This window comes from Manacus vitellinus, unplaced genomic scaffold, assembly GCF_001715985.3.
Source record: "Manacus vitellinus isolate BGI_N305 unplaced genomic scaffold, ASM171598v3 scaffold_20_pilon, whole genome shotgun sequence".
Lineage (NCBI taxonomy): Eukaryota > Metazoa > Chordata > Aves > Passeriformes > Pipridae > Manacus > Manacus vitellinus.
This window is the reverse complement of record NW_021939471.1, coordinates 11,466,032-11,492,117: the sequence shown is the minus strand read 5'-3', so window position 1 is coordinate 11,492,117 and position 26,086 is coordinate 11,466,032. Positions and strand designations below refer to the sequence as shown.

The 26,086-nt window shown below is 34.8% G+C and overlaps 1 protein-coding gene across 1 annotated transcript in view; it reads right to left on the bottom strand.

The window, feature by feature from the left end:
* Positions 1-1,028: 1,028 nt before the first annotated feature.
* The window catches only part of CERKL (ceramide kinase like), a 52,369-nt gene continuing 27,311 nt past the window's right edge, over positions 1,029-26,086 (bottom strand). Inside the window, exons 3-13 of the mRNA XM_018071679.2 lie at positions 23,624-23,755; positions 17,877-17,940; positions 14,747-14,889; positions 9,281-9,355; positions 7,687-7,864; positions 7,320-7,388; positions 6,971-6,996; positions 6,779-6,887; positions 3,691-3,787; positions 2,278-2,453; positions 1,029-1,733 (exon numbers count right to left, since the gene is read on the bottom strand). Coding sequence (XP_017927168.1) covers positions 1,652-1,733; positions 2,278-2,453; positions 3,691-3,787; positions 6,779-6,887; positions 6,971-6,996; positions 7,320-7,388; positions 7,687-7,864; positions 9,281-9,355; positions 14,747-14,889; positions 17,877-17,940; positions 23,624-23,755 — 1,151 coding nt within the window. The 3' untranslated portion in view covers positions 1,029-1,651. The remainder of the gene's footprint in view (positions 1,734-2,277; positions 2,454-3,690; positions 3,788-6,778; positions 6,888-6,970; positions 6,997-7,319; positions 7,389-7,686; positions 7,865-9,280; positions 9,356-14,746; positions 14,890-17,876; positions 17,941-23,623; positions 23,756-26,086) is intronic.

The window sequence follows — 26,086 nt, the reverse complement described above, 5'->3', positions numbered from 1 at the left end:
ACTTAAGTCAGTATGTGAGATAATGTTGCCTTGGAAACTGTACACTTCCTATTCAGATTTGATTGTTAACACGTAAACGTTGGCTGCCTGTTCTTAGGATATGAAGCAAAATTTTGAAGCTTTTATAAACGAAGTTGACAAAAAATGAATGTACAATGTCCTGATGGTGGGAAGATTATAAAGTATCACTTGATTTCATTTTATTAAAAAGAACCCAAAAAAGTTAAATGCACGAATGCTGTTTCTTCTGCCAGTTAAATTATTTTGTTAATTTTCACTTATTTAATTACAGTTAAATCTACTAACTGTTGCTAGAATTGCCTTTTTAGACAACTTTAGGGAGATTAGCTTGAATTGTCAGCATGTTAAAAATATTTGATGGGATACAGCATCAATTTTAACTGGAGACTGCTCACTGTGACTTAGACAACAGGTAACAGCTTGTTCCTAAGAGCTAATTCATCATCTGCAGTACTTTAAGTGTAGTACTTCCTTGTCTTGTGTATTTAGCACAGGTAAGACTTTTTCACAAGTAGTATTGAAAGTCATATAGTAGCTATAGATCTCTTGTAAAAGCTTAAGCCCATGATTTAGCAACAACTTTAAAGGACTGGATTTCACATTACACTCGACTGCTTACTGAGGAAAGAACTTAAACCAACTCCTTCTAGCCATGACTGTGCAGCTTTCATACCATTATTTGTCAGCTGCCTTCTGAACGATTCATAGATGACTGACCAGGAAAACATTTGTTATCCCCATGGTCCTGCAGATGGAAAAACATGTTGGTCTGCTACTTTTCATCATCTCAGAGAAAGCCAGTTCCCAGAAAGAATATAGTCTTAATTTGCTGTCATCTCAAATAATTGTATTAAGTATTAAATAAGTTACGAAAAAAACACTCATAAAAATTATGTTTAGGCCCTATAAGGAAATTAGAAGCATTTAAGTCAACTCATAAGTTATTTATCATAATTTTATTCTCAGCAACACAGAAAACTATGCTGAATAACATCTCAGTTCTAGGGTAGAGAAAATACTTATTTTGTACAAAGAGTAGTTTTTAAAATACACTTGAACAAAGAAAAGTTGTAAAGGATATCAGCATAGTCTTTTATATTATTTGCCTAGAAACATTTTGAAAGCAAATATATTAAGGCAACATTAAAAATCATAACTAGAAATAGAAGTACTGGATTAAAAAAATAAATACATAAATCTATATTTTGCTACCATTCTTCAGCATGAGGGGGTACCATACCTACATTTGCCAGCTCTAGTTGTACTGAGTCATCTGACAACATGGATATCAGCAGCAGACTTAAAAGTATCTCATACTAAAAAAATCTAGAATAACTTTAAAGAAAAAAAGATATTTTCTCCTACTCTGGTGGACACTTCTTGAACCTCAAATTTGTAAGAGACCAATATAATCAATTTTCATTTTTTTCTTGTTAAGCCTAACAGCTTCTACACAGTGAAATACAACCTGGTAAAAATATAGGAATTTAAAACCAGAAATGCTACAAACAACCCAGTTAAGCTTCTGCTACAACAACTGACATCAGTGAGTGCAAGTCCAGCACCTTGGAAAACTTTGCATAGAGGTGAGAAAAGGATTCTTTATTACAGAACTTGCAGTGCATCCCTTCTATATGCAGTTGCATGTTGCTTGGGAACTCTCCAGGTCATCAGTGTTCACTCCATAGAGATCAATAAGTTGAGGATGGACCCTGTGAAGCAAGGAAGTCAAACTTAATCAAACTTCATCAACTCTTGCAATGGGTGTGCTGCTTTTTGAGGTTGAGAGGAAGAACAAATATGTATGAGCTGCTCTATGGAAATAAATCAGGGTGAATTACATTCTGACAATTCATATAGGGTCATCTTTAGAACCATATATCCTATAACAAGATCTACCTTTTATTTTACATACCAGACTGCTACTCCAAGCTCTGTGCCTTCAACTAATCCTGTGTGCACTGCAGAAAAATGAGCTACTGCCCATTTCATTTCGCTGATAATTCTCCTTTTTCCCCATGTATTTGTAACCTCTTTCTTAGATACTAGATATGGAAATTATTCTCAAGCAGTATTAAGTTTCCCACAATTGAAGAACTACATGTTTTTCTTAACCTTACACGTGCTGCTTTCTAACCACAACAGTACTATTCTAAGAGCACCTAATTTTCATGTTATTTGTATTATATACAGAAGCAAGACATTTAACTAATCGGTTAGAGGTATATGGTCCCTAAATGCAATATTTAACCTTACCGAACATGAACTTCTGATGCTTCTTTCATTAAATCTCCATCTATATTCCAGGGGTAATTTCCTTCTGCAGAAGCAGCATTCAGATCTGTATTTTCTTTGGCATCCTGTCCACTTTTAAGCCTTGGTTGTACTTTTACTTCTTGAACTGTGTAGGTCTCAACAAAGGGAAAATTGAACTAAACCAAACACAGATATATATTAAATGAGGATGAAAGATAGAGGTGGTATCTTAGCAACAAACTGGATTACTTGAAATTAAAAAGCTGGAAAGCTAGCCTTTTTTTTTTTTATCTTAAGTAAATGGGAACATTTAACTTGAGCTTTGACCACATGAGCCATTATATATTCCAGCTAGCATTTATATATTAACTTGGGATTTTTTATCCTAAGTATTGCTTCATAAAAAACAGTACTGTTCCGTTTGCATTCCCATATTGGGCTCAATCAATCTACAGGTGAGGTGGTACATTTTGCACATGCCAAATACTTTCAGGAAGTGTTTAAGTCCAAGCAGATTTTTTCCAGTGCTCTGTTCATCTTTACTAGTAATCTTGTCTGAAAGTAGGCTAGTTAGAACTCTAGTAAATGGTCATCTTAAATGTGAAGTAGGGCCCACATCTCCTTGTCTGATTTCTAAACACAAAGGCAGAGAGAAAAGCAAGGCCTTCCTCCAAAAGCATAACTGAAAAGCTTAAACTATTTCCTATACTCAGCTGTTAGTGCTGTCATGTGGAATTCTTATCCACCTCTCCCCCAAACTCTCTGACTGTTGATGAATTCAAACACCAACCTTCCTGTTAAAGTAATTTCACATGATCCTGGAATATTTGAATGAGTACCAGTGTGCTTAGGCTATGCAGTGGGTCTTTAGAAAAGCAATAAAATCTGTGTTTGGATGCTTTATTCTTCTCTTCAAAGACAGAATAATGACCACAATTCTGAAATGCAGTCCTGCAAACATTCATAACTAGATGGAATGCATACCTGCTAAAAATCAATGCTCATAATCCACTGCTACCAGCACAGCATGCAGTGATCTGCTAAAATTATGAACTTTACCAATTTCTGACAGAGCTGCATGATGCCCCCCTAGTCTGCGTTCTTGATCTCTGTACTACACAAAATTCTGACACAGCATGGATTTCCTTATTGTGGTGGAAGGGCTTTACACCCATGAAACTATGGTACAACACAAATACAATTTAAACCACAACAGATGGACTGAAATAGGCTAATCTGTATTAGTCTAGTGATTTAAAAAAAAAGAAAAAAAACATCAGATAAAAAGGGGGCTAATGTATTCTGACAGGAAGCTAAGTCTCCTTATGAGGATGCTAACATTAACTCTTGCAGCCTGTCTACTTTTGTGATTAACTGTTCTTTTTATAATCACCAGAAAGAAATTAACAGTACCTGATTTTTTACGCTGGTGTATCTTTTCAGATGCTTTATAAACTCTGTTCGAGAAGTATTTTGTACAACAATAAGAGCCATGCTTCCATTATTCAACCTGAAAAGAAGACCAATTTAGTTCCCAAAAGAATATTCATTAATTTGGAAGTTTGACAGGGTCTTCAACAGTCTAGATTAAAAAGAAAGCCAACAAGAGTAAATTAATAGAATAGTGTCAATTTTTTTTTAACATCTTTTTGCCAAGCCCCAGTCATAGATCAATCTAAACTACACATTGGGGTTATTTATCAGATATATTTGTATCATACAGTGTAATAATAAAATTCTACTCCCTTATCAATATCCATAATTTATTGAACACAATAATATAATCTAAGAAAACCTTTCTTTTCTACTTAACAGATGGTTTTTAAACACTGGGGATCACAAATTTATGTTTTTACTTTTCTCTCCATTGAAACATAACAATTACTAAGAGTGCTGCAAGGCAAAGCTTTACCAAGAAAACAATCCCACAGTGCCTGCAAGCACACCCCCATCATATACCCCAGTGCAGATGGGTTCATTCACCCCCTCCACTAAACATTCACACTGCCCTCACAAAGATTTTGATCTTCAACTGTGCCACTATGCAAACTCACTTTGTAGTTCTTAGTACAGTTCTATTTACATATTTCACAAAGCACATAAAAGTTAGACTAAGAGAATTTTGTACTAGATAAAACAGTCACATACTAGAGATTAAACAAGACAAGACCCTACAGTGCAGATGCTCAGTGGTTCTAGGCATGCAGTCATCATGGGTATTTTAGCATCTTTGAGATTTTGGGTCAGACAATGAGCCAGTATCAATTTGCAGATTCCTTCATGTATATTTTGAGACAGAACCTAACAACTCAAATCTCAATTCAATTGTGCCTACATCCCATTTGAGTTATAGAGACAAATCAATGTTCAACAAGAGTATCTGATGAACATGACAATGATTGATGAGACTATGTTCCATACAGACATGAAGTATTGCATATCTTATGAATATATATGAATACATATATTTATTTATCTATTTATCCAACATTTATCCATGGTTGGAAAATATCTTAAGAGCATGTAAAAAAAAAAACAAACTTCCAGCCAACCACCACAGATCTCTCCTCATTGATAGTTCTTTGGTTACTGAACAACTGCATCGGGAGTGTTCTCAGACTACAATAGATCACTGCCTAGGAGAGTAATTTTTATAGAGACATTAAACAAGTCACCTGGCATAGGATTACTTTGCTGATTGAGAAAACAGTGATGGTGACATTTAAAAAATTGCCTCCCTATCATATTTGTTTCAATAAAAGGGAGAGCAGGCTACTGGGCAATGCATTCAGCTCCGTGGCCTTTCATCTTCAAAAATGACTAAGAATTCCCATTAATTCTCTTAAAAGCCCAGTCTGCAGTGAAGTGCAACACTGATGCTGTGAGAAACACACGTTCCACACAGCTCACACGGTGCACACAGTTAAATGTATCTTGACGTGTTTCTGCAAATTTAGACCAGCGTAACTAGAGTTACAGGCAGCAGCCAAAGCTTTCATTCCACTTCAAATGTCTTCACATGGCAGAAACTTCTTGGGGAAATAGGAGAGAGAGAAGAAACCTAGCTGAGTTCCTTCTATAGTGGGTCTGGAGTCTCTAACAATTAGTGCAACACTGATGTTTCTCATACTGAAAAGACATACAGTCAATATGCTATTCACTGTGACAAGTGAAGCACTTGGTTGAAAGGTCTACCCTTCCTACCCTACTAGCTGACTTCACTCCTAAGATTATTTTTAAAAAGAGATGAAAGGACAATGGATGTCCTTATATGAAAGGACAGGGAGATCCACCAAGAAGCTACACTGGTAGAGAAACAAGCTCATTCAAACCTGCAATAATTGCATGGAGTAGTCACAAAATTTCATCATTGAGAAACAGGGGCCAGAACACATGGAAAGAGAAAGCAAAGCTAGAAGAAAATAATTTCTTCAATTCTTGTCAGAATTTTTCTGCTGACTGGTATACAAATGCACTAAATGGAGAATAAAGTTCCTAAGAGGCGATAGCACCATGGCACTATCTAGAGAAGCATGATCCCAGTAGCAAAGAAAACTTCTCAGTAAGAGTTTCATCATAAATATTTGTTTCTATATTGTTTCCAAGAAGTCAAAATCTGCTGGTTGAACCAGTAGTTTTGGAGAAAAACACCTCATCGATTCTTCTTTATTTTCACCTAATGATAATCAAATGAAACAAAACAGACTCATTCCATAAACTTTCCTGAGTGCTGGAGTTCTTTTGATAAACATACATGCCTGCACACACACACACAAGAGCAACTACAAAGCTTGTACTTGCTCTTCTGCTTAATCACCAATTGGATATACATCAAGTACATATATTTATCAGCTAATAACTGTTTGGGCCACCACAAAGCATACCCTCAACAATGAGCTAAAGTGGAAACGAGTCAATGTCAACAACCAGGTTACATACTCGTTTGTTTCCCAAAACACCCTACACGTAGAAGCTATATTTCTCAAGTTCAGAGGGAAAACAAAAAACTAAAACAAAACCAACCACAAAACAAACAAACAACCTAACAGCAACAACAACAAAAAACAAACAAAAAAACCCCACAAGTGAATAGCATGGGGAAAAGACTCATATTTCATTTTTGCTGGCTGTAAAGCAGATGAGGGGCACCTTTCTATTTGAAAAAAATAAAATAAAATCCAAGAATGAAGTTTCCACATATAGCCAAATCCTATGACAGATGATTACTCAATGACTACTTCTTTAAGTCAGACTTGCCAACTAATTCAATCACAGCAATTATCCACTCATTATTCTAGTTAGACTGCTTGACCTTATTTGCCTGATCCAAAAACTGATTACAATTCCTGGGATTATCGAGTCTGCTGCAGTCTATGCTCCCTCCCCCATTCCAGAGGGACTAGACTACCTAAACATAGGCTCATATTCTCGGAAAAGCCAAGGTCTTAAGGTAAGATGTCAGAATTTATAGACATGACTAATTCTCTAAACCCATACTGACCTCGTATTAGGTGCCAAGCCTCTTGGTGCCATTGAACACAGACAAGGGATTGCCATAATGCTCACATTCAGGAAGTGACCCTGAATTTTCTGCCATTGATCCTTGCTACCTAAATATAACAGAGTAATTCTATATTACTCCAGTTAATCAGCCACAGTTGGTTTTTAAATAGTCATAAAAGTAAAAACTCACCTTTTTTTATTTTCTCTTTCTTCTTTCTAAAAGGATGGAAACATGTAGGTAAAATAATTAAAGTAATTTTTGCACATTTAAACAATACATACTTTAGAAAAAAGTAACATATTAATGGAACAGAACAAATCAATACTACCGAGTGGAAGACTGCCCTGTAACAAATCTTCCGTAGTCTACAGGGAACACTTTACAATGTGTACAAGTTTGCAGTTGTCAAAATAAATATATTTTTTTAAGATTGTTTTTGCCTGTTGATTAAATTTGAACAAAATTAAGAAACTGTACAATTTTATCTTCCAAGACATATTTTTGTAGCTTTGGAATTGTTTGACTCAGTTTTACTCACCTGCCATTCTCATGAGAGTCTTCCTGTGGAATTTGTAGAGGTAGAAATGATAATTCACATTCCTCTGGCCTAGAAAATATTTACTATCATGTAATATATTAAATATTAAATATTTACTATCATGTAAACCAATACTCTGACTGCTAGACAGACTTTGATAAAAGTTAAGATGATTTTAAGACAATGTTGAATGTACAGAATTTATCTCCTCTTTAACATGTAAGAGGGATATACATCGCATCTGACTTAAACCTGTCTGCAATTAAGATAGCTAAACTACTGCTGCCTGTATTTTTATCCCATTAATTATTGCATTTTCCTCAAGAAAATGAGAAATACTAGAAAAATATAACATCTTATGACATACCTGAGATCTGCCAGTGTTTTGATAAAAGCAAAATCCTTCCGCTGACTGGAGGGCATCCAACGGTGTTTTTCAGCCAAAGCCAGAGTTCTCGCACCAAAACCAAACATAGCTGAGAACCCAAACCTTAACAGCTTGCTTGGAGTACTGAAGGTACAGACATCTACTGCCTGAATATGTCCTAATATTTCAAAGGTAAAGAACAGAAATTAAAAATAGCATCTGTGTTGCACAAGAAATACAACTTAATATTTCTTTGTCACGTAATTTAGCTGGGAGAAAAAAAATCTCCAGACTCTTCTTTCTTTAGGAAATCAAGTTTACTAATGGAAACCAGAATCAATCAAGATATAATTAAGACTCTATAAAAGTAGTCATTTCAGGTGCTTGAAAATGCTAGTTATAGTGAAAATTCAGCTATTCATAAGGCTGCAAAGGGTCTGACTCTTAATTCTATTCATATTTTTAATAATTAGTATTAAAGAAAATGTAATATTGCTAATATTTGCATAAATATTTGCAACCATTTCACCAAATATCTCTAATGATTGAACATCCTACTGGAGGAAATATGGGCACTCAAACATAGGTTTCAAATGTATTCATGTTTACAGTTATAGAATATAAACATCTAATTCTCTTCAAGATGGGGTATGTACATTTTTTCTGTAATAGAACCTCGGAAGTTTCCATTAGATTGAGTGTTTCTGATTTTATAAAAAAGACAGTTTTAGATTTTGGCTGTAAAGACTTGTATATGACTATTTAAGAAATAGAGCACAGGCTCTTCCACTGCTGACTGCAAGGCCTAGAAAAACAGATACTCCAGATGGACATGCCCCCTTATTCTATTTTTTCATTAAAAAAAAAAGTCCTAAAGAAAAATTGTTGTGCAAGCAATATTACCATTGCCTAAGTATTTGCTACTTCCTAAGACCCAAAAATAAGGTTTGCACTAGCAACTTAGTTTTTCCTTTTAGCATTTCCACATTCAAAACCCTATTTATTGTGCAGACCAAATGGCAAGTGAGACAGTTTTTTCTACTAATAAACCTTTCTTATAAAGCTGTTAGTATTTAAAAGAACTGTACCTGGAGCTAAAAAGATGAATGCTACTTTCTCAGAAATATGACAATACTTTCCTGAAAAGTCCAATCGTAATCACTTCCTCAAGTGTTTTCTGTGTTTTCATTTTGTCTTCAGCAGGTACATTAAATTAAAATAATCCAACCAATCATTGCATAAAAACACACACAGAGTAACACTATTCACACAATCAAGTCTGGAAAAGGTTACTTCTTGCATTAAAAGAACATCAGCAACAGGGCACAAACACCAAAATTAGACATTATTCCATGGTAGATTTTAGTCACCAGAAGATGAGGTCCACAGCCTTTGCTGCTGAACTATACACCAGAAATGATAACCTTTCCAGTCCACTATAAATCAGGATAGAATCATTTGGATTTAAAAGCCCTACAACATAGTTTATAGCAACAGAGCATAATGCTATGCCTTTACTGAACAACTGATTAGGGCAAACTGCTAGATGCTGCTTTATTATTTAAAATCTGACAATGTATGTAAAAATATTTACCCATTATGATGTGCAATGCTGCAGTTACCACATGCTTAATACCATAGAGCGTATGGGCCAAAATATTAGTAGTACCTGTAAAAGTGAACACAAACTGCTATAAAAATATGAGACACAGAATAACAAGAAAAAAAACAGAGAGCATTTTTAGTTACTGTATTTTCCAAAAAAAAAAAAAAGCCTCCCCATAAATTACATAGTCTTGTTAGCAGCAGAAAGCCTTAATAGTATTAAATTAAAACCTTTAAAACTTCCAGAGGTCTATAAAATCTTCTCTGCAAATTCATTCATATGTGCCATAAAAACCAAGGGGGTTGAAAAAAGCTTTACAAAAATTGCCTGTTTGGTGCCTGTCAAGGCACTTTACCTGTGTAAGAAACATATATATGTAAATTTTGCCCTTCTGCTTTAATGTCTAGGACATAAAATACCATGTATCAACTGACTTTTAAACATCAATTTATTTTTTAAATCCTGAAGAAGGAACAGTTATGTCTTTCCTAAATGGGTAAAGTTTTAACAGAATTTAAAGTTGATTTTTGTCATCTCTTCAATTTCTTAGCCAAGCAGCAGAGCCTCCAGAAAAATAAAGAACCAGGGCCTGCCACCAAGCAGAATATTGATTTCTTCATATCATTGATTAAGGGATGAATAATTCAATGACAGTTTAATTAAAAGAACAAAAATTATAATAGAAGAATTTAGAACCTAACATTCCCATAAAGAAATGATCTCACATGCGTTTTCAAATTATTTTCTGGTTGCTTGAATTCTTTAGTATGCTACAGAAGCAACAGACAATTCTGGATGCTAAATTTGCCTAAAGTTTTATGGAAGCATTTAAACTTGCTTTTCAAAAGTGGGAGAGAGAGGAGAGGAAAAGGAAAGACTATCACATTCTAAACAAGAGGCACTCAATATTTAAATATACACTTTGAAAGCATCATGTACCAGATTGAAAAATTTTGTTTATCCCAAAACTCTGCTATCTTTGGTATCACACTATTGGTAGAAAAAAAAAAACCTAAATTTGCTAAGACTGATGTACATAATTACAAAGCTCTAAAGGTATCATGTCATTCTTATTCAGGAATATATCCTTTGATTTTTTTTTCAATAATTTCTCTCAGTAAAAAAATATAAAATAACTGGAAAGCTCAGTATCTCACAGATCCCCTGTTAAGTCCCCGAAGTATCTTAGTCTCTGAAGATAATGCAGAACTTCATGGAAAGTGGCCATAACATCAGAGAGAGGAGCTCTGAGTAAGGTTCTCAGGGTTCCTACTAAATAAAGGAAGTGAGGTACATCCTCAGTGAGGTAATAGACATCTAAAAGCAACAAAACTCCCTACATTTTACCTAAAAAGCAATTCTCCACAAAATATTACAAGTATATGCACAACACCATTTCATGTTTGAATGACTTCAGAGATTTAACTTCTAGATCCAACCTATTCTGCTCTGCCATGAAGCTAGCTAAAGATATAACTCAAAAATACTCAAGTATTTCCTTTAATCAAAATTTTACAACTCTTATCAACTGTTATGGGTATCTCTCCAAAACAAAGGAAATCACACACACAAGCAGCAGATCATCACAAGTCACATTAATCATGTTTATTTCCTGTACCTTGAAACAGGGAAGTTGTTATTCTGAAAAAAAACCATCTTCTTTGTCCCTGAAGTTCAAGTTAATAAGAGAGCACAAGGCAGAATATACTTCTGAAGATCAGGCTTGGTACATCTTAAAAGTCCAATTCCTCATTTAAGAGTAATTTATCAATACAGATGGCAGCAAGATACCAAATGACCACAGCTGAAGTCAGTACCAATCTTCATACTGACTTTAATGAGAGTTAAATCTCATTTCTACTAAACAGGATAGGCACAAGTAATTTCATCCTTCTCTTAAATCTGTGGAGCTCATCAACATTTGCAGAAGTAAACAAAGAAAAATCCCACCCTTTCAGGACTCCTAGGAAGATAAAACAAATTCTATCTGTGCTAAAAAACAAATACCACATTCACCCTTCTACAAATTGAAAATCTAGAACAAGCACAGTTTTGTCACATTCTCTAAAAACCCCTCTTAGTACATTCCTAACAGCATTTTTGATTCAAATAATGACTGAACAATGTGTCTCATTAACTAGGTTCTATATAAGCAGGATGGCAGACAAAATAACTCAAAACAAACAAGCAAAACAAAAACATGCAGCCTATAAACAAAGTGAAAACAAAAATAATACTACAAGCTTTTCTGATTTAGGTGGTGATTCAATAATAATTGTATTGATGCTATTATTCCTGCTCCCACGGAAACTTTTTCTTCCCTGTGTAAGCTCAAGCTATTATTTACCAATAACGAGATGGTTCCCCTGAACATTATCATATTACTACAGAGACTAACTTTGATGCCTTTTGTATGGCTTGCACCCCTCACACACTAGTAACAGTCACATTTTCAGTTCTCTCTCTAACTACTCAATTTACTATAAAAAGGTTTCATCCATACAATTCAAGCATTTCTGTCACTTGCATTTTTTTGAACAGAAACAAAGAAGATTTTGTTACTCAAAAAGTACAACTCTGTTCAAAATATCAACCCATTTTCCTGACATTACAAACAACTTCCTACAACCTCCTCCCTACGAGATGTGCAATAAGCATCACAGTAGGGACAAAGTATCTGCAGGTCATGTAAAGCATGACTGATGAAGGTACCAAACAGAAATTGTAGAGAAAAAAATTGTCCTTGGAAGTGCAAGCACTTCTGCAGTACAATTAACTTAATTAACCAGACGACATGAATATTCATAAGGCTGTTAATGTCTCCCCCATCCAAACAGATAAATGTGATGTAATGACTTCCTAGTCAAGCATAGCTAAAATTCCGTTGAAAACTGCACCAACATTTTGGTTCTTTGCCTGAAATATCACAGAAATTAACAATCCCTCAGTAATATTTTATTTTCTGAATTAATTGGAAATCATGAATTTATTTAAATGAACCATTTCAGACCAAAAGGTTCACAGCCATCAGATATAGATTGTCTCTTGTTCTGTAACAACTGGATAGCTTTTTTAATGTCCTTCCAGCTCCCCCCTCCCTTTCTCCATTTCCCCCTCTGTACAGTTTCTTAGCAGTAGTTCCCATAGCAACAAACAGTCTTGCTAATGGCCAACAGTACAACTGCAGGCTTCCCCACATCTCATCTATTTGATTTGGACCAGAATAAGGCAGCTCAGTAGAGTATTTTAGTAAGGACACACTCCCCTCTGAACCTTTCTCTTCAGGAGGCAAACTGCTTCAAGAGCATCTCCTTCCCATCAAGTTGACTGAAAGTTCGAAATGCTGTCTCAACTACTTATAACAGAGGCTAAAACCAGATTTTTAAGCCACTCACATAACGCTATCCTGTAATACAGTTGCTGTTTCTACTCAGCTGGGGAATCCTATTATTTCTGTACAATGGATTTCTGGTGGGGAAAAAAAAATTAATTGACCGTTGAGTTCCATCTTCATGAGAAGAAGTACCACACTTTCCTGTTTCCTAACTGACTACCTTGTGGATTATCAGCAATATGGAAATAAAATAAACAATAGATTATTTTTAAGTACTTATTAAGGAGTTTCTCACAACATAATTTTAGAAATTCTTCTCATCCTTTTGTAACAAGCTGTACAGCATCCTTTTGGGTTTACAGGTCCTTTTTGATCATGACATATTTGTCTTAAACTGAAGGGAATAAGCACTAATGATGAGACACAGCGACCTAAGCACAACATGGAGTCAAGTGCTGGAGAGATTCTCATCACCATCAAGACATTCACAGTAACTGAACAGTGATTCACATCACTGAAGTGATTGCCCAACTGCTGTACTCAAATTCATTAGCTTCATGTCTTTGAGATTGCTACCTCTTTTACAAATACATTTCCAAGGGTTTTTTAACTCGTAACAAAGCTAATGTAATGTCACACTTTTACAAGCAACTAGTCCCTGTCTTCATGCTGCTTTTGTAAGTGCAAACCAAGTCAAAGCACTTAAAATCTTGCTTGCTCAGTTCAAAGTGACTTGCTCCATTTTTTTCTGGAAAACAAAATAGCAATTTCCTCTTCAACTGGCTGCAGGAATTTTTTCCTTATTAATTAGAAACATCTGAGAAACTACATCAAGTAGTCACGTCAAACATCCACATCAGAGAGTAGTGTCCATGCAAAAATGCCCCTTCTCTTTTCAAGGGAAGCGATTCATATTCCAGGCCAGAATCAACTCTGACTGTACTGATTTGTGCTGGTTTTGGCTGGGGTAGAGTTAATTTTCTTCCCAGTGGCTACTATGAGACTGTGTTTTGGATTTGGGCTGAACACAGGGTTGAAAATATAGTGATGGGGTTTTTTATTGCTGCAAGAGCCAAGGCCTTTCTGTTTTCCACACTGGCAAGGGGATATTCCAGACCAAATGACATCATGCTCAATATATAAAGTGGAGGGAATAAGCAGGAAATATGGGACATTTGAAATGATGGTGTTTGTCTTCCCAAGTCACTGTTATGAGTGATGGGGCCCTGTTCTCCTGGAGATCCTGAACACCTGCCTGCCTATGGGAAGCAGTGAATTAATTCCTTGGTTTGCTTTGCTTATATGCACAGCTTTTGCTTTACCTACTAAACTGTCTTTTCCTCAATCCATGAGTTTTCCAGTTCTCTCCCTGACACTGCTGGTGGGCAAGTGAGCGAGTGGCTGTGTGGGGCTTGGCTGCTGGCAGGGGTCAGACCATGACACCCTTCCACCTAAAACCTTCCTGCCTGGGCCAAGTTGTACTCCAATAAGGGCAAATACAAAAATTGTGAGAAGGGATGCACGACCCCCCCAAAAGCAAGCAACCAACCAAAATCACACCACAAGATGTAAGTAAAAGTTATCAAAGGAGTAAAAGGATTTTTCAAGAGAGAGATAGAGGTTTTCAGGTCTGTAAGAGTAAAGAAAAGAAAAAGCAGTTTTTAGTACATTATTTTTTTTTAATATAATCCACAAAATGTTTTTGTGGGACATCATTTTAAAATAGACCCTAAGCATGAATCCAAGAGACAACCCTGCCAAAAAAAAGGAGAGATCCAAGAAAGGAAAATCTAGAAAACAAAGTTTTCATATGGTATCATTTCTCTCAGGAAATAAGGGCAAAACTTGATCTTTGCGTGAATCAGCTGAAAATTATTTTATTCTTCCTCAGCTTCTTCCTCCAGGCAAAGAGCTCATCTGTGCCATTACTATAAATTATCATTACAATTTAAAATCTAGTCATTTGTAATCAATCTAAATCACTAATTTAGGACATTTATTCCCTTAAGTAACTGAAGCTTTAGCATCAAGAACTGCCTTCAGTAGCCAAAACTGCAAAACATGCCAGAGGGACTTAAAACAGATGACTAACAAAATGTAACAGTACCTTTTATTCTCACCTGCTGGTATTACTCCAAGAGGAACTGGTGCTCTAACAGGGTTTGATACATAATCTGTGTCTTTTCCAGCATCTATCTGGGCTCTAAGCAGTAGACCATGAGCAACTTCACTGACAGATCCATCTCCACCAACACAAACTACCCTGTTACGAAACAAAAAATACACAGTTCAAAATAAACTCTTTCATAGCTGAGCAAACAAGTGGAAGGCAGCTACTACACACCATATACATAATGATATTTCAAATAGCTAAAATCATTCTTTCAGAACAAGCTCAGGCTTCATTGTCAGATCCGTGAATGTTACCTCATGAGATATGCATCCTTATTTCTGCTTTCAGTCTGAGTAGGAGTAAATATATTTAACAATTATTTTACCATATCACACATTATGCTCGTAAACTGGTCAGATGGAAGAACCAAACACAAGCTTAAGTGCCTCAGTGAAAAAGCTCTTTGCATTTTTCAGTGCTGACCCACACTATCATTCCAATGCCTTTTAATTGCCCTTATAATAACAACTCACCAAATATTACAATAAAATAAAAATAAAATAAAAAAATACTTGAAAACAGCTATTTTCACACTCTATGTAGGCAGTTAAGGGATTTAGTAAGGTATAAAATCCTAGTGCCAGCAATCCTTTGCATGAAGGTACTTAATCACTGCTTCTGGAGCACATAATTAAACTCCCACCTGCTGTGGCTATAGAGAGGAATGCATTTGTCTGTAAAAGCTCTGTTACAGCAAACCTTTTTTTTTTTTCTTGTTTTTGTTTATTTAAATAGCTATTACAGTGATTCTCCAAATTATTAAACATTTTAATGGTAAAAATAGTAATAATACATTTCAAGCATTTGTAATACAAATGTCAGAGTCACTTTAGGAGGAACTCCCTTAAAATATAATTTTTTTGTATATCTATATGAATGCAGTTGTACAACTACATCCAATAATTCAACCAGATAAAACTAGTAAGGTCTTTACAAGAAAATACTCATTATGTTATAAAATGTTTAAATTCAATTATGCAGCTCCCTTACATTCTTCTTCAGTTCCTATTATTATTTCCAAGGTGGTTTTTAATTTCTAATTTTCCTCTGTCTAGCTAAACACTGCCCACATTAACTTAAAAATAAAAAATAGAATATATAGCAAAAGTTTGAAGCACATTTTCTTCCTCCTCATAATCTGGAGTCATTACCTGTCTTTTGACTCCTTTTTTGTTTATTCCTAGTCTTCAAAGTTTTTCCCACAGCAGCAAAACCGGTTAATTTTTGAAGTCTGATAAACTGTACACCTGGAAGGACTTACCTGATTGTTCTCTGGCTATTAAAACTTCAAAAACCAGACATATTTTGTTCTGATTTTGGAAAGCTGTGTTTGTTGTAGATAAAGAGTTCAAGGAATCACAAAAATGCTGATAATTTTGATTTTATTATTTTAGTATTGAAAGTTACCTTTTTGGCTGGAAACAGTTACCATCAGGGACCTGGGATCCCAAAGATAATCAGTGAGAATCTGCTATGCATAAGGAGCAGAAAATCTCGAGCAAACAGATTTCACTTAGACCACAAAGAAGGCTTCTTACAGGAAGAAACATCTATCTAACCATCAGACACAACTTTCTCAATCAACTTATTTCCTAAGTTCTGACTTAACCCAGGCTACTCTTAATATCCTGAATACCTTAGGTTCCAAATCAGGGAAGAAATATATGCATGTACATTGTCTATTTCTGTCACTGTACAAACAGGAAAACGCAGCTGAGATAGCAGCACCACAAATGCACTCTCTCTATTTGTCACCAAGGCTCAGCCACAAGACAGGGGTAAAAAACCCACACTGTCATGTTGACAAAGTGCCAAAATTTCCAGTGTCCTTAAAAAAAAGTGGATAGCAAAAAAGGTAGAATATGTAAGATGTATGACATGCCACCAGTCTCTGCAAAAAATGTGGTAACTGGAGAAATTAGAGAAAAGAAATTATACGTACAAACAACTTTGACAAAAAATTAACAAATAGGAGTGTTGCTTATTGAGATATGAACTTTCAATTTACTACTGCAAATAGTTAGCTTCAATTTACTTCATATGCTGTTTAACACGTAAGGGACCATAACTCTTAAAGAAAAAAAAAATCAAGCTCCGAAATTTTAAAATTTAATGATTTTAAAAAACAATGTTTTTAAAAGTACATGAAGTTTTATTTTACACCAGCTAAAAAGGAGAGACATTAAAACTCAACTGCCATCAAACACATGGCTATTTAGTGAATTTAAATTCTGATAATTTAAGATGTTTGTTGCACCAAAATGCAAGTTTTAGCATTGACACGGTAAACTTCATTTTATTCATTACCTACTGTAATGATTAAAAAAAAAAAACTGTCTTGCCCTTTCTATATTTTCACTTGAATTAGCTTTCTGTCCATCTAAAATAAGCAACACTTGGCAAACACAAGCTGAGTTAGGGTAGCAGATTAATGCACACAGGCACAGCCTTCAGCCTACACCTAACTTGCCTCCAGTTGCTTCTGAGCCTGGGCAGAACATGTAAGGTCTATGTGCAGAAACAGCACAAAAACTACCTTACCTCTTACCACTGCACACAGTGCCTAAAAGGAGATACAGATGTGTTTTTCTACAAAGGACAGGGGTCTTTTCACCTCAGAAATCCTAGCATCATATTGACTTAAGGGTTATATTCTTCCAGCTTCTTCTGCTCCTGTTTGCCCTTACAGGGGAGGTACTCCAGTGACTCTACCCAAAGATCAAAGATGAAACAATTTAAATATGGCTCAGTATAGGAGATGTTTGTAAAGAACATACAATCCAGGCTTTTTCTTCTTTGTTTTCATACTCTTGCAAATACAGAGACTGAAAATTTCATGAAGCATATTTCAGAAAGGTTTATGCTTATTTACCATTATTTATGAATCTAAAATACATATCTGTTGTCAGTAATTATTAAAAACCAAAGCATTTAATGACAACTCATTTTCTCAGGTTTCATAGATATGAGAAACAGAATAACTCGTGAAATGTCTACTAGCATAGTTTTGATTGGAATACAAATAAAAAAATAATGTGACGAAGTTTACTAACATTCACAGTCATTAACCAGCTTACCCATCAAATGCCTGGAGTTCACATTCTTTAAGTACTGAGAGAGCATGTCCTTCATATTTGGTTACTGTGGAAAAACATTAATTATCAGCAGATTAGGTAATTTTAAAGCGTTTTCAATTATTTTGCCCTTATAACATAAGAAACACAGAGCAATTCGATACAGATTAATGATTTTAAAAAATAACGTTTTAAAAAGTACATGAAGTTTTATTTTACACCAGCTAAAAGGAGAGACATTAAAACTCAACTGCCATCAAACACATGGCTATTTAGTGAATTTAAATTCTGATAATTTAAGATATTTGTTGCACCAAAATGCAAGTTTTAGCATTGACATGGTAAACTTCAGGAAAATAAGCATATCCTCAGTAAAGACTGAATTATTTCAGGATCAATCAAATTTAATTGCCTTTGTGTTAGGATATGCAAATTGCTAAATCAAAAATATGAGGAGTTAAACACAGAAGTATGAAATCAAGCCAAATACCAGTGACAACAGAATATAACACACAGAGGAAGGTGGCACAAGTATACACCAGAGTTCATAGCCTCTGGAGGAAATGAATCTGTCACTCTACATTGATGTCTCTGTGTTTGCTGATACTCTATATAGCACTGTAAATGCCAGTGAAGACAGGATAAACTGGCATACTACAGATGGCACAAAGCATCATAACTACATTTAGCATTTTCTAGGGCAGCTTTGCCAGAAGAGACAGCCCAGCTGCAGCCACCCATCAAAGATTTTTGCTGACTGACATGACACTTGCAGATGGATTTTTTGTGTAAGAATGTGCATCATTATATGCAAAATTACATTAATCTTTCATGCTTGTCTGTCCCTAGTGCTTGCATAGTTCAAGGCTTTTCTCCACTGTTTCTAAACACTGTTAAAATTATTAGTCTTGGTGTCTAAAACAATCATTCCGTATCTGTACCTGTTCTAACAGTATTTCTACAGACTATTCAAATGCTGCTTACAAGAGCTGAAAATACCCCTCTCTCTCCTTATGTATACATACACACAAATATGCTTGTATATATAGTGAGTGTATATATCTTTTTTCCTAAGAAATAAAAAGCAAAACAAAATCAAAACAAAAGTGATAAAATTTTTACATTTCACATTAAACAATTATGTATATAGACACACACACATATATATACACACATATTGCATATAACTTCAAAATCCCCCAATCAGTATTAGCAAAGTTCTAGTGTTCATTGTTTTGAAAATTTGTAATTAAAAACTAGAGTTATTTTGATTATATCAAAGGCAAGGAATTATCATTTTGCTGCAGAAATACTTATCACTATAATAACTCGGGAATTATTGACAGCAGTTACTTTCATGTAGGGCCTCTTGGAACATCAAAGCACAATATTTAAGCTACCATATTCAGTTTTGCATTAGCAATAGGAACGATATTTTATCAATACCTGTAGACTGCAAAAAGTGACCAATAAAACTGCTCATCATGCAAAAATGCAGAAAGCTTCAAATATCTTACCATTGCTTAGCTGCAAAATAAATTCTCCCTATGAGAGCATACAGTTGGTTACCAGGTTACATGTCTTTTTAAATGAACATGATGACATTTAGAAAGTTATGAGTACAGTCTAATTAAAATCGAATAGTAAATAAGATTTATTTTGTAACAGAAAACATGCTCAGTGCTTTCCTAATGTAAGTAAGTTATGCCTAGTATTACAAAATTAATTCACTCAAAGAACAAGGACATGAAAATAAAGAGGGCTCATGTCTACAGAGAAATCAATAAAGGCAGTAAAAATGACTAATGTTAGCCAGATAGCAACTCCATCCTCTTTGCATCTAGTTGCTTAAGTTTGGAAATTAAGTACAAAGACTATTGCAAGGCTTAAGATTGAGAAATTCCAAGAAATTTAAAATCTGATGAGCAAATGACAGAAGTACACAGCATCTATTTCAAAATATCATGACAAAAAGGTAATGAAAAAATGAGGTTTCCAGAAAAAACTTTGTGAGAACATATAGAAAATCATTCAAGTAGAAAAAAAACTTAAAAAAATCCAACATAAAAAGACATAAAAAGACCATGTCTAAAAAGTTTTCTGCAAGCTTGACAATCTCCAGAAGGGCATGTATAAATCATTCTGATAGCTGGAAAAGAAGCTAAATGTTCGAATATTTGGCCCTGTTCCAATTTAGGGGAAAAAAACCCAAACAAACAAAAAACCCTACACAATATATTTTCATAAGAGGAGAAAGTTTCTTTTGTCATTTGAGAAGGATCCAGATTACATATTTGGTAATTTATTTAATATTTTATATTATTTAATGATTTTTCAACCACTTCTAATGCATAATTGAGAAAGTTTTTCTTTTTCAAGGACATTTTGTTCTTAAGTTTCAAGTAACAGCATTCTGAAGGAAGGACACCAATGGTGTACCTCATTTGAACAGTCACACATTCTCTGAAACATTTTAACGCCCTATCTCACATAGCAAGCAAAAACTAAGGGTTCTGCCTCTACATATACAAAAAGCAATATGCAATTAGTTCAACACTTCAAAACACGGGATGCCTCCCTATGACACCTAAAAATGTTAGCACTCATGTCACAGACTGAAGTCAATAGGATTAGAACTGCTAGTGACAACTTTTTTCATCCAGTGTCAACACCAGTTCACCTGTTGTTATTTACTGCACAGTAAGTTTAAAACAATGCTATTTATCCAATCCCCAAACACTCTTTTTCCCTTTGTGATTGTGCCCTAAAAATGGGCAGGCTTACTTTTGCCTAAATGTCAGCTTGTAATTGTGCATAAACAGAAGCAAAAGAGTGAAAATTAGGATGACAAATGAGACAAGCTATGATTCTGTCAGGGTTTCCTTTATTTATTTATTTATTTATTTATTATGTGTAAAATTTTACAAGATACTAATGTATTTCTAAAATATTGGCTCAAATTATCACTATTCATCAATACTTGCAGGTATCTCAACAGTGGAGCGAGCTCTTGTTGAACTGAATTTTTGGAAGAGTCACTGTTCTTACCGTAGCAGCCATATCCCTGCTGCAGCACAAAAGATTGCCAAATTCTTAAAAGAATGCATAAAGGCCAGATTTTAACTATTGTTTAGCCTTAGCTACAGTTAAAAGGACTGTTTCAGTTTAAATTTGTTAATTCCCACTTTCTAATGCACTAAGCACTTCAGAGATTTGTTTATTGCATGTAACCAAAATAACCCAAAAACCAACAAAACACAATCCACTCTGTAAGACCTTTGGTTACTTTTACGGAAATTAATACAGCTGTAGTGCATAAAGTAATTTGGTAAAAACACACAAACAAAAAAACCTACCAAAGTTGAAGATAATTTGAAAAAGTAAATTTTACTTCAGAACTCACTTATTTACATACATGCTTTTTGATCACTTTATGTCCTTGAGTAGAAGAGAATACTTCCACTCCAGACTTGTAAATACATAAGTTTATTCCAAGAGAAGTTACAATGAAGAATAAGATCTGGCAAGCCTGACCACTGAGGAAGCCACAGCCAGTTGCCAATGTACAAGATTGCATGAGGAGAGCTCTGTCTTTCAGCACTCTGCTGTCAACCTTTGATGGTTTGAGGTGTTTTTCAGTAACCTTCAAGCCTTGCACTGTGTATGCACAGGTTCAAATTTGCTATAAGGTTTTTGTGTACAATGAATTTTAAGCTTTAAATGTGTGTATGTGGAAAAGTCTGAATGTAAACTATCTTCAGTGTAAAAATTGTACAAAAGCCTTCACAATTTCAGTATCTAATACACCATTGTACACCACCAGTTATCTAAATATTGGCCATAGTCCAAAAAAAGCAGGAACTGCAAGATACACACTCCAACTTCACATAATCCAAAACAGTTATGGGAGGAAAAAAACCCTTCTCAATTTACTTGAAATAAAGCACTCAATTTTATTATAAGAGAGTACCAGTGGACAGGGCTTTCAGTCAGCACCCACCACCACTGTCTTTTTATTAAATATTTAGCTCCCTATTTTCTTAAATATTTAGTTCCCTGTTAGCATTGAAAACTGTAATGCAGTTTTCTCATTTTGCCTGTAGGAGGAGTGTTAGGCAGCTAATAAGCACAGTTTTATTTCATCATTGCCAAAAAAACCTTATTTAAAGGATAAGCTATAAAGCATTTTTCTAGCTAAACCCAGAAGTTTCCTTTCAAATTTTAAAATAGAAATAATTAAAAAAATAAACTTTAAACTGTTTCTCTTCAATTAGGAAAAATGTTTTTAAACCTGCTACAAATTATATTCATAGCTTACATTAAAACTTTTTTAAAGTATTGTGACTAAACAAGGGTAAATTCAATTTCTAAGACAACATCATTATTATTAATCTGTTCACATTACCATCCACGTCTTGCAGGTGAAAAATATGCCTGTGAGAATCAAAACTTATATAAAGCTGCTGGCATTCCCTTCTCAATTAAGGGATGTTAAGAAATTATCCCTACAGAATTCTAATACAGACAATCTTTTTCACATTTATTTTAATGTACCTTTAATCTTCAAGTGACTTTAAATCGTGGGTTAAATAATTAAAAAATACAAAGATATAGGTAATAAAATTACCAAGATAAATCCCACGTAAAAACATTTATTGTATTATTATATCCTCATACCTAAACTAGATTTTCTCAGAATAATTTCTGGCCTGCAACCAGAACTAGTCATCATTTCAAAAGAAGTTTAAGTAACAACTTCAGAATAAGCCCTCTGTCTTATAATTAATTTAAGCTGGAACTAATTCCTTTTTTCAAGTCAATTACAACAAACATAGGAAAAAAACTTTTTGGTGTTAAAATGTCTTGCACCAGAATTTATATTTCACATGAATATGAAGTGCATAATCAAAAAATAGCAGTGCATTAAAGGTAAATGTAATACTATGGATTAAAAATTGTGAATGGGAAATTCTCTGTAAATTTAGGTTGTTTGAGGGATGAAATTTGATGCCGCATAAGTTTTGGTCTGTTCACAGAAGGGAGCAAAAGTAATGATCAGATCACTAACATTTTACTGGCTTAAGAAAACTCCTTATTTCCCTATTCGGTTTCTTATAAAAAAGTCAATCAAACGAAACAGTCAAAGGGCAATTTCAGGACATAAAACAGAACTCTGGCACAAATTCGGGCCTTAAATCCACACCTGCTATCAGGAACCCATTGTTGAGCAGAAGGCAGCATCACTACAACGTTACAGTTGTACCTTTTCATTACCCAGACAGCAAGTCACGCCCATGTGCCTCGTGAGAACTGCCCTTGTCATCACAGAACTTAATCACTTAGGCTTCCCTGAAACTGAGTCAGAACCCAGAAATACTGTGTCCTTCAGATTAGCCCCTCTTATATGTCAGGCCAATAGACGTTCTCCGAAGAGAATAGGTAAGGTCACGAGTTTATCAGAATCCAGGAACAACTCTTAGCAAGCATATATAAGACTGTCAGACATTAAATGCTTGTTTGTTTATATAGAATGCTTACTTTAAAAAATACCAATTATGTATTACTTAGTATTGATTGCTACAGGTGAAAAATATTCAATTAATAACAGAACTACAAAAACATTTTTGACTGGAGTTCTGAATGCATTACTTGCAGGCAAAGCCAATAAGGATTAGCAGTAAATTTAAATTGTCTTGTATGCTTAAGTACTAGTTTCACAAAAGATTAATTATGCTTTTGAAGCAACTTACCAGTGACATCAGTTTTTATGTCAGCAAGCTTAAAAAGAGGTGCAACTTGTTCATAATAAACATGAGTGGCTTCTTTTTTGTGGCTGCTTGGATTAACAAACACTTTTAAAGATTTTGGTCTGTTTTGAAAGCCTTAAAATAAAAACACAAAATATTTAAGATTACATACAGTCCAACTATTTTTACAGCTTAAATGAATTTCTGATATTAGAATCATTAAAATACTTCAACAGGATAAGTAAATTATAGTCTAAAAAATGTTTCAATTACTTCTTGGATATGCATTATTTATCTCTAAATTACAGTACTGATTACTTTTGTGTGTACAGCTAATAAACAGTTGTAGGAACCAGAAAAAAAAGTCTATGTCATAACCTAGCTAAATCCTGATACAGGAATAGAAGGAATGTGAAGAAGTTCTAAGCTTGAGCAACAAAAAAGAAAAGAAACACAAACACCAAAACATATCCTTGTTGGAATATAATATGACACCCTCCTGGCAGGCACATGAAAAAAACCACTCAGTAAAACTGATACTACAACATGATACTTTTGTTTTCTGAAAGTGCAAATCAAACAGTGCAAACAAAATTTCCTCACCTTGAAGGAGGTCCAAAGATATAGAAATAAAATATAAAACTTGGCAATATCATTCAGAAATCCGAGAATTATTGTTCATTTTATTTTTTAAACATTTCGATCTTTGAAGTAATGAACTCCAAGGAAACAACACTGAGAAATAATGCTATACAAGCTGTACCTTGTCTTGCACATTGATCCCATGAAGTAATTTTATTCTTTGAAATACAGCATTTTGTTGAATAATAAATAACTCATACTAAACAAATAACACTACTTTTCAAGTTCTCTTCTCTAGAATTCCTAAAATTGCCATGGTTCAGTGAGGCTGCTTTGCTACAAAAAGCAAGCAGTAGCATGCAATACTGCTGTTGTTTTGTTAATTATTTAACATATATGATTTAAACAATTCTAGTTCTTATTTTAGTATCAGGAGAGACTATCACTTTCTTAGCCAAATAAAAGCTAGAATATCTGGCAAATATACAGCTTTCAACATTCAAGAACAAAACTAGTAGTAGGCCACAACTCCAAAAGGAGCCAAGTGTGAAAGTACATTTTCCTGGCCCATGAAGAGTATTACTTTAATTTTTACAGCCATGTGTACCTTCAGAGGATCAGCTGGGACTTTCTGAAGCTCATTCCACTTACTTTCCCTCAACAATTGAACAGGAACAATTCCTCAAAAAATTATAGCTAAATACTATTTCATCAGTAAAGAGGAAATATTTTCCTTAAGACCAAAATATAACAACTATAAAACGTCCCATAGATTATTTTTTTATTTATTTAAACACATCAAATAATCTGGAAATGAAAACTAGTACTTTATCCACTTTGTGTTCGTAAATTTAGATGATTTCTTAAAGATACTGAAAGAAATTACTGGATCAATTTGCTGCTATAAACCCAAATGCATACTCAAAAAAATTTTATAACTATATTTATGTCAAAATGTTACACACAGTGTCAAGTCATTGCACAGCAAACTAATCCTGAGGAATCCTTAATGCCTGAGGAATCCTGCATGTCTTTAGCACAAGCCTTAAAAAGTATCTCCTTCAAAAAGGAGAAAAAAGAAAATGGAAAGAAAAGTAACTTGGTGAGGACTGCAGATGTGTTGGAGGGCAGGGTAGCTGTTCACCAGGACCTTGATTAACTACAAGAAAGGTCTGACAAAGCCTGAAGATGTTCAGTAAAGACAGACACACAGGTCAGCACCTGGCCTGGCAAAACCCTATGAGTTGGGGGGATTGGGGACAGACTGACCACTCAGCACCTCTTCAGAGAGAATCGGCAGCTCCTGGTGGACAAAGAGCTGAGCACGAGCAAGAAGTGTGCCCTTGATGCAGTGAAGTTGAAATGCTTACTGGGTTGCAGTAAAAAGAGGACAACCAGCAGTCCAAAGGATATCAATATGCCCTTGTTTTTGACATCTTTTGAGCCTGAAGTTCAAAAACTGCATTCACGTTCGGGGCCCCCAGCACAAGACTGATGAAGTGGAGAAGGTCCAACGGAGAATTGTGACTACAACAAGGGAACAGGCCACAGACAAGAGTCGGTGGTAGCTGACTTGTACAGCCTTAAGAGCAGAAACTACCTAAATGCTTGCCTTAAGTATCTACTGCAGGAGTACAAAGAGCACCAAGCCAGACCCCTTGTAGGTGCAAGGACAAAAAGGCAATGGACACGAGTTGCACAAGGAATATTCCAATGTGAAAAAAAGAACAACACTCTTCACAATGAGGGCAGTTACGCCATAGATGACATTGTCCATCCTTAGAGATTTTTAAAAATTACCTGAACATGGCTCTTAGCAACCTGATCTCTTTTACAAGCTCACCTGCCCTGAGCAGGAAGCTAGAATGGATTATCTCCAGAGGT